The 12,883-nt window shown below is 41.1% G+C and overlaps 1 protein-coding gene across 2 annotated transcripts in view; it reads right to left on the bottom strand.

Moving 5' to 3' along the window:
• nfxl1 (nuclear transcription factor, X-box binding-like 1) overlaps positions 1-12,883 on the bottom strand; it is a 106,993-nt gene that overhangs the window by 69,795 nt on the left and 24,315 nt on the right. For both annotated transcript variants that reach the window (XM_063043189.1, XM_063043191.1), the window contains exon 11: positions 8,599-8,689. In XM_063043189.1, the coding sequence (XP_062899259.1) occupies positions 8,599-8,689 (91 nt within the window). The remainder of the gene's footprint in view (positions 1-8,598; positions 8,690-12,883) is intronic.

The raw sequence follows: 12,883 nt of genomic DNA, 5'->3' as shown, positions 1-12,883 counted from the left end.
GTCTTGATCAATTAGGAAAGTGAGCCAAGATATAGCAATGGATTTCAATATGGATAAGTGTGAGTTGATATTTGGGAAAGTCAAACTAGCATAGGACTTGAACTGTGAATGGTAGGGCATGAAGGAGTGTAATGGAACAACAGGACCTAGGAGTAAAACTGCACTGTTCATTGAAAGCAGCTTCACAGGGCGCAGTTAAGATGATACCAAGTGACTGCCTCTTCGAACTCATCTGCAGAAACATCTTAAATTCCTCTCTTTAGTATCTTTTTCCCCCTTTGCCAAGCGACTGGGGTTCTATCGTGGTCCTGATCAGCAACAGCACTCTATTTTTTTTTATTACGGCGAATGAGTTTCTGCTCCTGAAGCTCACCAGCTGACCACTTTCCAACGTTCTCCAGCACAGCCTGGAAGATGGCACCTCCAGGATGTGGCCCTGCACAGCCCTGTGGACGACCAATTCCCGGCCGGTGTTGCCGACTGAGGCGTCGCAGGCGGAGGAACATCAGGTTTCACTGTGGCAGACCTACGGACCTAGGCCTCTATAGTCGAGCGATCATAGTCTCCCTCTTTCTCTCAATGGCTTTCAGAGCTTGCTGCCGATTCTCAGTCGGAGAGTCTTAGAATAAAAAACGACGCAACAAACTGTAATGCCATAACTGTTGGTTAACAGCAACTGTTAGTCTTCCTTTTCACTGTGAAATAGGTGTCATCTCTCTGTCTCTTGTAAGTGAGAGAGAAAGCACCTGTGGTATGTCGAACTGTCAAGTAAACAATACTTTTTGTTGACTGCAGATCATGGTCTCTCTTTGGGTGCTTTGCTATTGCTTGGTGGGTGGTGGATGTTGATGCATCTTTACTGAAATGGTTGGGGGGAGGGGGAGGGTTATGCGTTGATGCTTGCTGCTGCTTGCACAGGGGGGTTCTTTGGGGTTCTAACGTGTTCCTGTCGTTCATTCGTTTGGGGTTCTGTTTCTCGTGGATATGTGCAAAGATCAAGTATTTCAGGTTGTACACTGTATACATTCTCTGATAATAAACGGAACCATCTGGACCATTTGACAGGGTGGTGAAAAGGTAGGGCACTGAGTACAAGAGTTGGGAAATTACGTATAGTTGTACAAGTTGTTGGTAAGGCCATACTTGGTAGCATTGTGCACAGTTTTAGTCATCCTGTTATAGGAAAGTTGTGATTAAACTGGAAAGAGTGCAGCAAAGATTTACACAGATGTTTTCAGAACTAGAAGGCCTGAGTTCTAGGGAGGGGTTGGCCAGGCAGTCTTTATCCCTTGGAACATAGGAGAATGAGGGTCAACCTCACAGAAGCGTTTAAAATTAAGAGAGACATAGATAAGGTGGATGGCAACTGTCTTCTCCCAGAATAGGGGAGTCCCAAACTAGGATGCAAAGATTTCAGGTGATAGGCGAAAGATTTAAAAGAGACCTGAGGGGCAAAATTTTGACTCAGAGGGTGGTGAGTATATGGAACAAGCTGCTGGGGAAAGTGGTTAAGGCAGGTACAATAGTGTCATTTAAGCAGTACTTGGATAGGTACATAGAGGGATGAGGGCTTAGAGATATATAGGCTGAACGCAGGAAATTGGAACTAGTTGAGTGGACACATGGTCAGCTTGGAGCTATTGGATTATAGGGTCTGCATCCACGCTGTATTGCACTATGACTCTTACAGTTTGATAAACCTGTCATTTTATTGAAATAAACACTTGGTCTCTCCATCAATAATGCCTGCCAGAGCTTTTCCACAGCATTTTTAATTTCAGATATCCAGTACCTAAAGTAATTGATACTTCTAAGTTGAAAGACCAAGGGTTATGGAGAAATTTGAGTATACATCGTGAAAAGTTTCACAAATTCAGATGTTTTCTTCAATTTAATTTAGAAACTAAAAATGACTAATTTCTTCATAAGATGAAACAAAAAGGACAAATTTACTTCAATATGGATATGAATGGTCAAAAGATAAAGCATTCATTCCAATGGAACCTTAATACACACTTTCTGGAATATGATTATCACAAGGTCCCAAGCATAATTCACATTAATTGTAAACTTATTTCACTTTAATGAAAACTAGAAACCCTATCCACAGATACATATTACTTCATAAAATTAATAGTTCGAACAGAAAACAGAAGAAAAATTTTCTATGGAAATCATATATTTTCACATCAGCTAAAGATTATTAGAAACTTTCCCTCCAATTTGTAATCAAAAATATATGAAAAGGATTTATATAAAAGAGGGTTAATCTCATCTCAAATGAACAAAAGGATAATTTTTGGTTAAGAATAAACAGTAATATATAAAAAAAGAAAAGAAGAAACCACAACAGGATATTTAAGAATAAAATGCTCTTACAAAGTATATAATGTTAATTTTTAATTGTATTACATTTAGAAGTTTCTTAACATTTACTCTGTTAATTAACTTTGCTAATTTAAAATTTTAAAAATCAAGTTGAAATGCTGGTGAGAACAGAAACCCTGACTGTTACTGAATCTTGCGGATGAGTTAACACATTTTACAAGGCCTGTAAAAAGTATTTACCGCCCTCTCCAGAAGTTTTCATGTTTTATTGTTTTCCAACATTGAATCAAAGTGGACTGAATTTGGCTTTTTTGACAGTAATCAACAGAAAAAGATTATTTTGTGTCAAAGTGAAAACAGATCTCTACAAAATAATTACAAATATAAAACAGAAAATAATTGATTGCATAAGTATTCACCCCCTCCCTTTAATATAACACACTATATCATCACTGATGCAGCCAATTGATTTTCAAAGTCACATAATTTATTAAATGGAGATCACAATGTGCAGTCAAAGTGTTTCATTGATTATAGAAAAAAACTTGTATCTGGAAGGTCCAACTGCTGGCAAAAACTACAGCGCAAAGACAAAAGAACACTCCAAGCAACTCTGCAAAAAGGTTATTGAAAAGGACAGGTCAGGAGATGGATACAAGAAAATTTCAAAGTCACTGAATATCTATTGGAGTACAGTTAAGTCAATTATCAAAAAAATGGAAAGAATATGGCACAGCTGCAAATCTGCCTGGAGCAGGCTGTCCTCAAAAACTGAATGACCGTGCAAGAAGGGAATTAGTAAGGGAGGCCACCAAAAGACCTATGACAACCCTGGAAGAGTTACAAGCTTCAGTGGCTGAGATGGGAGAGACTGCACAGATAACAATTGTTGCCTGGGTGCTTCACCAGTTGCAGCTTTATTGGAGAGTGGCAAAGAGAAAGCAATGGTTCAAAAAAAAACACTCACATGAAATCTTGGCTAGAATTTGCCAGAAGGCTCATAGAAATCTCTGAAGTCAGCTGGAAGAAGGTTCTATGGTCTGATGAAACCAAACTTGAGCTTTTTGGCCATCAGACTAAATAAGCCAAACACCACACATCATCAAAAACACACCATCCCTACTGTGAAGCATGGTGGTGGCAGCATCATGCTGTGGGGATGCTTCACTGCAGCAGGCTCTGGAAGGCTTGTGAAGGTAGAACATAAAATGAATGTAGCAAAATACAGGGAAATCCTGGAAACATAGATAGAAACATAGAAAACCTACAGGAAAATACAGGCCCTTCGGCCCACAATGCTGTGCTGAACATGTACTTACTTTGGAAATTACCTCAGGTTACCCAAAGCCCTCTATTTTTCTAACCTCCATGTACCTATCCAGAAGTCTCTAAAAAGACCCTATTGTATCCACCTCCACAACTGTCACTGGCAGCTCATTCCACACACTCACGACTCTCTGCCTGAAAAACTTATCCCTGACATCTCCTCTGTACCTACTTCCAAGCACCTTAAAACTGTGCACTCTCGTGTTAGCCATTTCAGCCCTGGGAAAAAGCCTCTGACTATCCACACGATCAATTCTCTATCACGTCAGTTCTCATCCTCTTCCTATAGATGTTGCCTGGTCTGCTGCGTTCACCAGCATTTATTGTGTGTGTTGCTTGAATTTCCAGCATCTGCAGATTTCCTCGTGTTCTCATCATCCATTGCTTTTCAAGGAGAAAAAGCAAAGTTCACTCTACCTATTCTCATAAGGCATGCTTGCCAATCCAGGCAACATCCTTGTAAATCTTCTCTGCACCCATTCTTTAGTTTCCACATCCTTCCGGTAGTGAGGTGACCAGAACTAAGCACAGTACTCCAAGTGGGGTCTGACCAGGGTCCTATATAGCTGTAACATCACCTCTCAGTTCTTGAACTCAATCCCATGGTTGATGAAGGCCAATGCACCGTATGCCTTCTTAGCCACCAGTCACATAGCTTTGAGCGTCCTATGGACTCGGACCCCAAGATCCATCTGATCCTCCACACTGCCAAGAGTTTTACCATTAATACTATATTCTGCCATCATATTTGACCTACCAAAATGAACCATCTCACACTTATCTGGGTTGAACTCCATCTGCCACTTCTCACCCGTTTTGCATCCTATCAATGTCCTGCTGTAACCTCTGACAGCCCTCCACACAAACCACAACACCTCCAACCTTTGTGTCATCAGCAAATTTACTAACCCATCCCTCCACTTCCTCATCCAGGTCATTTATAAAAATCACGAAGAGAAGGGGTCCCAGAACAGATCCCTGAGGCACACCACTGGTCACAAACCTGCATGCAGAATATGACCCATCTACAACCACTCTTCGCCTTGTTACGATTTCATAACGTACCAGCAGTAAGAGATGACCAATTGAGTCGGGTTCTAATATTAAAACCACTATATTTATTTACATCTATTCAAAAATATAGAAAATTAAATAAACTACGTTCTTAAACAGAAGTTAACAGTGTCATGCATCTATAGCTCCGTTACAGTTAAACTTAGAACCGGTTCTTAACAAATCTTACTCAAGCACAGTCTTAAAGTGGCAGTCCAGAGAGTCCCAGTAATTCACAAAGTAGGTGAGATAAGAGGCTTGTGGATTCACAATGCAGCGACGAGGCAATCACAACGAATTCCAAAGATTCCACGGCTAGCAAACGAAGAAACGGTTACCGAAGATCCCAGCCAAAGAATACTGTTCCGAAGTCCACGAAGAGCGATTTGACAAAGTGACTGTCATGAAATCCACACCCATGGATGATACGAAGGACTAACGCGTCTCCACAATGCACAGTGTGCCACTAATTAACCCAATCCTTTGGGTATGGGTAAGCGTTAAGACTTTACCCTTCTAGATCGTGAGCTGTTCCTTGATAGCTCGATGTCTGCAGTCTTCACTGTCTCTCTCTTTCCTTCGACTCCTTCTCAGCATTACGACATTCCTTTTATACCGTCAGCATACGTCATAAGGTAACGCTCAAAGAAACGAAACTGTGGACTCCCAGTAAAAACGAAACTGGAGACACGTAACAGCCTTCTGTGTGCAAGCCAGTTCTGGATCTGTAAAGCAAGGTCCCCTTGGATCCCATGCCTTCTTACTTTCTCAATAAGCCTTGCATGAGGCACCTTATCAAATGCGTTGCTGAAATCCATATACACTACATCTACAGCTCTACCTTCATCAATGTGTTTAGTCACATCCTCAAAAAATTCAATCAGGCTCATAAGGCATGACCTGCCTGTGACAAAGCCATGCTGACTATTCCTAATCATATTATGCCTTTCTAAATGTTCATACATCCTGCCTCCCAGGATCTCCTCCATCAACTTACCAACCACTGAAGTAAGACTCACTGGTCTATAATTTCCTGGGCTATCCCTACTCCCTTTCTTGAATAAGGGAACAACATCTGCAACCCTCCAATCCTTCAGAACCTCTCCCGTCCCCATTGATGATGCAAAGATCATTGCCAGAGGCTCAGCAATCTCCTCCCTTGCTTCCTACAGCAGCCTGGGGTATACCTCGTCCGGTCCCGGTGACTTATCGAACTTGATGCTTTCCAAAAGCTCCTACATATCCATTTTCTTAATGTCTATATGCTCAAGCTTTTCAGTCCACTGTAAGACATCTATACAATAGCCAAGGTCTTTTTCAATAGTGAAAACTGAAGCAAAGTATTCATTAAGTACCTCCAGTACCTCCTCCAGTTCAATACATACTTTTCCACTGTCACATTTGATTGGTCCCATTCTCTCACGTCTTATCCTCTTGCTCTTCACATACTCGTAGAATGCCTTGGGCATTTCCTTAATCCTGCTCGCCAATGCCATCTCATAGCACCTTCTGGCTCTCCTAATTTCCTTCTTAAGCTCCTTCCTGCTAGCCTCATAATCTTCTAGATCTCTACCATTACCTAGTTTTTTGAACCTTTTGTAAGCTTTTATTTTCTTCTTGACTGGATTTCCAACTGCCTTTGGGGAAATTAAAATCTCCCATCACAACAACCCTGTTATTACTGCACCATTCCAAAATCTATCTCCCTATATGCTCCGTGATGTCCTTGTTACTATTGGGTGGTCTATAAAAAACACCCAATAGAGTTATTTACCCCTTCCTGTATCTAACTTCCACCCAGAGACATAGTAGGCAATCCCTCCATGACTTCCTCTTTTTCTGCAGCCATGACACTATCTCTGATCAGTGCCAAGCCGCCACCTCTTTTGCCTCCCTCCCTGTCCTTTCTGAAACATCTGAAGCCTGGCACTCTAAAAGTCATTCCTGCCCAAGCCATCCAAGTCTCTGTAATAGCCACAACATCATAGCTCTAAGTACTGATCCACACTCGAAGCTCATCCACTTTGTTCATGATACTCCTTGCATTAAAATAGACACATCTCAAACCATCAGTCTGAGCACATCACCCGCCTATCCTCCCTCTCACACTGCCTACAAGCTTTCTTTATTTGTGAGCCAACAGCCTCTTCCTCCGTCTCTTCAGTTCAGTTTCCACCCCTTAGCAATTCTAGTTTAAACTCTCCCCAACAGCCTTAGCAAATCTCTCCGCCAGGATATTGGTCCCCCTGGATTCAAGTGCAACCCGTCCTTTTTGTACGGGTCATGTCTGCCCCAAAAGAGGTCCCAATGATCCGGAAGTCTGAATCCCTGCTCCCTGCTCCAATTCCTGAGCCATGCATTTATCCTCCACCTCATTCTATTCCTTCCTATACTCACTGTTACGTGGCACAGCCAGCAATCCCAAGATTACTACCTTTGAGTCCCTGCTTCTCAACTTCCTTCCTAACTCCCTGTAGTCTGTTTTCAGGATCTCCTTCCTTTTCCTACCTATGTCGTTGGTACCAATACCATGACCTCTGACTGTTCACCTTCCCACTTCAGGATATCATGGAAGCAATCAGAAACATCCCAGACCACGGCACCTGGGGACAAACTACTATTCGTGTTTCTTTCCTACGTCCTCAGAATCACCTGTTGTTAAGGGGGACAGCCATTGAGAAAAACCTGATGCAGTCTGCCAGAGAACTGAGACTTGGGAGAAGACTTGTTTTCAGCAAGACAAAGACCCAAAGCATAAAGCCAAAACTACACAGGAATGGCTTAAAAACAACAAAGTTAATGTCCTGGAGTGGCCAAATCAAGAGTCCAGACCTCAGTCCAATTGAGAATTTGTGACTGGACTTGAAAAGGGCTGTTCATTCATGATCTCCATGCAATCTGACAGAGCTTGAGCAATTTTGTAAAGAAAAATGGGAAGTATTGCACTGTGCCAATGTGCAAAACTGATAGAGACCTATCCACACAGACTCAAGGCTGTAACTGCTACCAAAGGTGTATCTGTTAAATACTGAATTGAAGGAGGTGAATACTTGCCCTATCAACTATTTTGTGTTTTATATTTGTAATTAATTTAGATCACTTTGGAGAGATCTATTTTCACTTTGATACAAAAGAGTCTTTTTCTGTTGATCACTGTCAAAAAAACAAACTAAATTCACTGTGATTCAATGTTATATTATAATAAAACATGAAAACTTCCAAGGGGGTGAATATTTTTTATGAGCACTTATATACTTGAAACAAATGATGCTTTCAAACACAAAAACACCATTCATAATTCAATGCATCTTAAAAAACAAAGCCATTGTTTACTAATGCTCAGTAGTAATCTGAAAATGATCTTAATCAACTTTAGAACTCTGATACTATACTATAAAATCATATTAATTCCATTAATGCAAAGAGCAAACTTGCTTCACCACAGCTGGTGCATGCTTCATTTTCCTCACATAAAGTGAATTTTAAAAAGGTATTCCTTTATCTATATTTATTTAAATATATTATTTCCGACCTGAAAAGAAATGTGAAGTCTGATATGTTGAGACTTCATCCTCTTATTCTGTTTTTACCAGCTCTACCAGAACTAATAGTTAAAGCAAATCCCATCTTAACTTTTGTAAAAGATATGTGTTAGTATTAGGTACAACCAGGAAAGAGTAACTGAATATAGCTGGAGGAGGGCTGCACAAAAGATTAAATAAATGGTGTCCCCAGGTTTTTGCTTAATCTGACTGAATGTAGAAAAGCCTACATTCAGTTAGGTTAAGCCACAACCTGGGGACACTATACATTAAGCTTGAATTCTGTGCACTTTTTCATGATTTAATGCAATTGCATTCAAACAAAGTGTAACAAATTTGGGAAAATTACCTCTGTGACAGGCTGAGGGGCACTTGTGGTTTCTACAGCCAAGAGTTCGACCACAACTTTGATCACAAGGAGGGCAATTCCCAGTACAGCACTAAAGGAAAAGGATGCAGAATGACTACAATAAAAAGTTATTGTCTTCACAAAACAGGTAAAGGTTAGGACACAATGATACAAAAGTTCAAAATATTACACAGCAAAGTCTCTAATTCTTCCAAATTCTTAATATTCATTAGTCTGAAAACATTAACCTGCATAGGATGAAACACTATACACATAGCTGTGCCAGTCAGTGAACAGGAGCACAAGGGGTGGCAATTTCACTTGGGTCTGTGATTGAAGATTAAAAAAACAGCACTTCACTGCAGTGTTTGGAGTTGGACTGCACCCAATCAGAGAATGGGAACACAAGAAGTAAAGGCAATTTCACTTAAGTCGGTGGCTGAAGAATTAAAATGCAGCAGTTCACGGAGTTCTCAGATTTGGACTGCATCCATTACTGAATGAAGTACGAGAAGAAGCGGCAATTCCACTTAGGTCAGTGTTTGAAAATTTAAAAAGCTGCGCTTCTCGGCAGTTTTTGGAGTTGGACTGCGGCCAATCAGAGAACGGAATTAGAAAGGGCGAAAAATGAAAGGCAAGAGGAACAGCCATTTTGAGTGGGCCAGTTTTAGAGTGGCTTTGGCTTATCAGGCTTGGTTGAGGCAAGTATCTGATTAGTTCCTTCTTTATTCTCATCTGCGAGGGCAAAGTTATTGCAGTGAGAATGGCTCCAGGGGCAGGGTTCTGTTCTGTGTGTGGGAAATGCAGGAATTCTGTGAGACCTCCAGCCTCCTGGATAACCACATATGCACCAAGTGCACTGAGCTGCAGCTCCTCAGAGAACTTATTAAGGAACTGGAGCTGCAGCTTGATAACTTTCAGCTCATATGGGAGACTGAGGAAGTGACAAATAGGAGCTACAGGGAGGTAGTCATTGCTAGGTTGCAGGAGGCAGGCAACTTGGTGACTGTCAGGAGAAGGAAGAGAAATGGGAAGCCAGTGCAGAATACCCCTATGGCCGTTCCCCTCAATAATAAGTAGCTTATTTCGGATACTGTTGAGGGGATGACCTCCTAGGGGAGATGCAGCAACTGGGTTTCTGGCACTGAGTCTGGTGCTGTGGCTCAGAAGAGAGGTGAAGAGGAATGCAGTGGTGATAGGAGACTCCATAGAGGAACGGACACGATAGATACCTGGATGTTATGTTGCCTCCCAAGTGCCAGGGTCAGGGATGTCTCGGGTCGGGTGTATGACACTCTAAAGAGGGAAAGTGAGCAGCCAGAAGTCTTGGTACAGATTGGCATCAATGATACATGTAGGAAAAGTGAGGAGGCCCTGAGGAGAGATTTTGGGGAGCTAGATAGAAAGCTGAAAAGCAGGACCTCCAAGGTAGTAATCTCTGGATCGCTGTCCATCCCACACACCAGTGAGGGTAAGAAAAGGATGATTTGGTACTTGAATGCATGGTGAGGAACTGCTGCAGGGGGCAGGGGTTCAGAATTCTGGATCATTAATATTTCTTCTGGGGAAGATAAGACCAGTACTAAATGAGCAGGTTACAAGTGAACCTGAGGAGGACCAAGATCCTTAAGGGCAGGTTTGCTAGAGCTATTCGGGAGGGTTTAAACTAATTTGGCAAGGGAATGGGAACTAGAGTGATAGCCTTAGGATGGGGTAGTTGGTTTACAAACAGTGCATGTGTACTAAGACTGCCAGCAAAGAAAGGCTGATGATATAGAGTAAAACTGCTGTCAACAGGATGAATTGCAATGTAAAAGGGGACAAAAATCAAAACAGTGATAAATACAGGACTGCGGGTGTTATACTTCAATGCACGCAGTATACGGAATAAGGTAGATGAACGTAGGATAGTTACAGATTGGCATGTATGACGCTGTGGACATTACTGAATTGGGGCTGTAAGAAAACTACAGCTGGGAGCTTAACGTCCAAGGATACACATTGCATTGAAAGGTCAAGCAGGCAGGCAGAGGAGGTGGGATGGCTCTGTTGGGAAAAAAAATGAAATCAAATCATTAGAAAGAAGTGACATAGGATGAGAAAATGTAAAATGGTTCTGGGTAGAGCTAAGAAACTCTAATGGGAGTTATATTCATACTTCCAAACAGGAGCAAAAATGAGGTCTACAAATTACAACGGGAGGTAGAAAATGCATGTCAAAAGGGCAATATTACAATAGTCATGAGGGATTTCAATACGTAGGTAGGTTGGGAACACCAGTTTGATGCTTGTTCCCAAGAAGGAATTTCTAGAAATCCTTTGCGATGGCTTTTTAGAGCATTTCATGATTGAGCCCACAAGGGGTTCAGTTACTCTAGATTGGGTGTTGTGCAAGGAACCAATATTGATTTGCGATTAAGGTAAAGGAACCCTTATGGATCAGTGATCATGATATGATAGAATTCACCCTGCAATTTGAAAATGAGAAGATAAAGCCAGATGTATCAGTGTTACAGTAGAGTAAAGAGAATTACTTGGGTATGAGAGAGGAGGAGCTGGGCAAAATTGATTGAAGAGAACACTAGCAGTGATGACAACAGAGCAGCAATGGCTGAAGTTTCTGGAAACAATTCAGAAGGCACAGGATGGATAAATTCCAAAGAAGAAATATTCTAAAGGCAAAATAACGCAACAGCAGCTGACAAGAGAAGTCAAAATCAACATAAAAGAGAGAGCATATAATAGAACAAAATTAGTAGGAAGTTAGAGGATAGGGAAGCTGTTAAAAACCAACCAACAGAAGGCAACTAAATAGTCATAAAGAAGGAAAAGATGCAATACAAAGGCAAGCTCATTGGAAAATTATGCTAGAAAAGGCCTTTGACAAGATGCCACATATGAGGCTGTTTAATAAGTTGAGAGCCCTTGATAGTACAGAAAAGATAAGAACATGGATAGAGCATTGGCTGATTGGCAGGAGCCAAAGAGTGGGTATAAAGGGAGCCTTTTTTTGGGTGGCTGTCAGTGACTTTTTTTGAATGATGCAATTGATGACTTGGTGGCCAAGTTTGCAGATAAAACGAAGGTAGGTGGAGGGGCAGGTCGTATTGAGGAAACAGAGAGGCTACAGGAGAACTATTAGTAAGAGAATGAGCAAAGAAGTGGCAGATGGAATACAGTGTTGGGAAGTGTAGGTTCATGCACTTTGGTAGAAGAAATATAGACTATTTTCCAAATGGAAGGAAAATTCAAAAATCTAAGGTGCAATCTAAGGGACTTAGGAGTCCTCGTGCAGGATTCCCCAAAGGTCAATTTACAGGTTCAGTCAGGAATGAGGAAGGCAAATGCAATGTTAGCATTCATTTTGAGAGAACTTGAATATAAAAGAAATGATGAAATGTTGAGGCTTTATAAGACATTGATGAGGTCTCACTTGCAGTATTGAGCAGTTTTGGGCCTCTTACCTAAAAAAAAGATGTGCTGACATTTGAGAGAGCTCAAAGGAGGTTCACAAAAAATGATTCTGGAATTGAAAGGCTTGTCATAGGAGGTGCATTTAATGGCTCTGAGCCTGTACTTACTGGAATTCAGAAAAATAACAGGGGGTTTCACGAAAGCCTATCAAATGTTGAAAGGTCTTGATAGAGAGGATGTTTCCTATGGTGGGGGGAGTCTAAGACCAGAAGACATAGCATTAGAATAGAGGAACATCCACTTAGAACAGAGATGAGGAATTTCTTTAGCCAGAGAGTGGTGAAGCTGTGGAATTCATTGCCATAGGTGTCTGTGGAGGTCACGTCTTTGGGGATATTTAAGACAAATGTTGATAGATTCTTGATCAGTCAGAGCATGAAGGGATATGGGGAGAAGGCAACAGATTGGGGCTGAGAGGGAAATGGATCAGGCATGATGAAATGACAGAGCAGATTCAAAGGCTAAATGGCCTAATTCGGTTCCTATATCTCATAGTTACACAATATCCACAAAATTGTGCACATACCAAAATAAAGACCTGATAACTTCACATATTAATGTTTATCCACAGGAAATAATATATATTAGAAAAAGAAAGCACTTACAATACTAACACCTTTGTTTTTAAACTAGCATATAAAAGTGGGATTTAGCATTCCTTCAGCACTTGCACGAGTCCAAATAACCAAATCACAATATTTGTCACTGGAGGGCTTCTTCTCAGTTAAAAGATCTTGGTTGTTAAATGCCGTGATTCTATTTATCTTATGGAAACTTATTATGTTACAACATGATTATAGTGTTTGCCAGA

This window comes from Mobula hypostoma, chromosome 3 (assembly GCF_963921235.1).
Source record: "Mobula hypostoma chromosome 3, sMobHyp1.1, whole genome shotgun sequence".
Lineage (NCBI taxonomy): Eukaryota > Metazoa > Chordata > Chondrichthyes > Myliobatiformes > Myliobatidae > Mobula > Mobula hypostoma.
The sequence above is the reverse complement of the archived record's forward strand: the minus strand, read 5'-3'. Positions and strand labels throughout refer to the sequence as shown.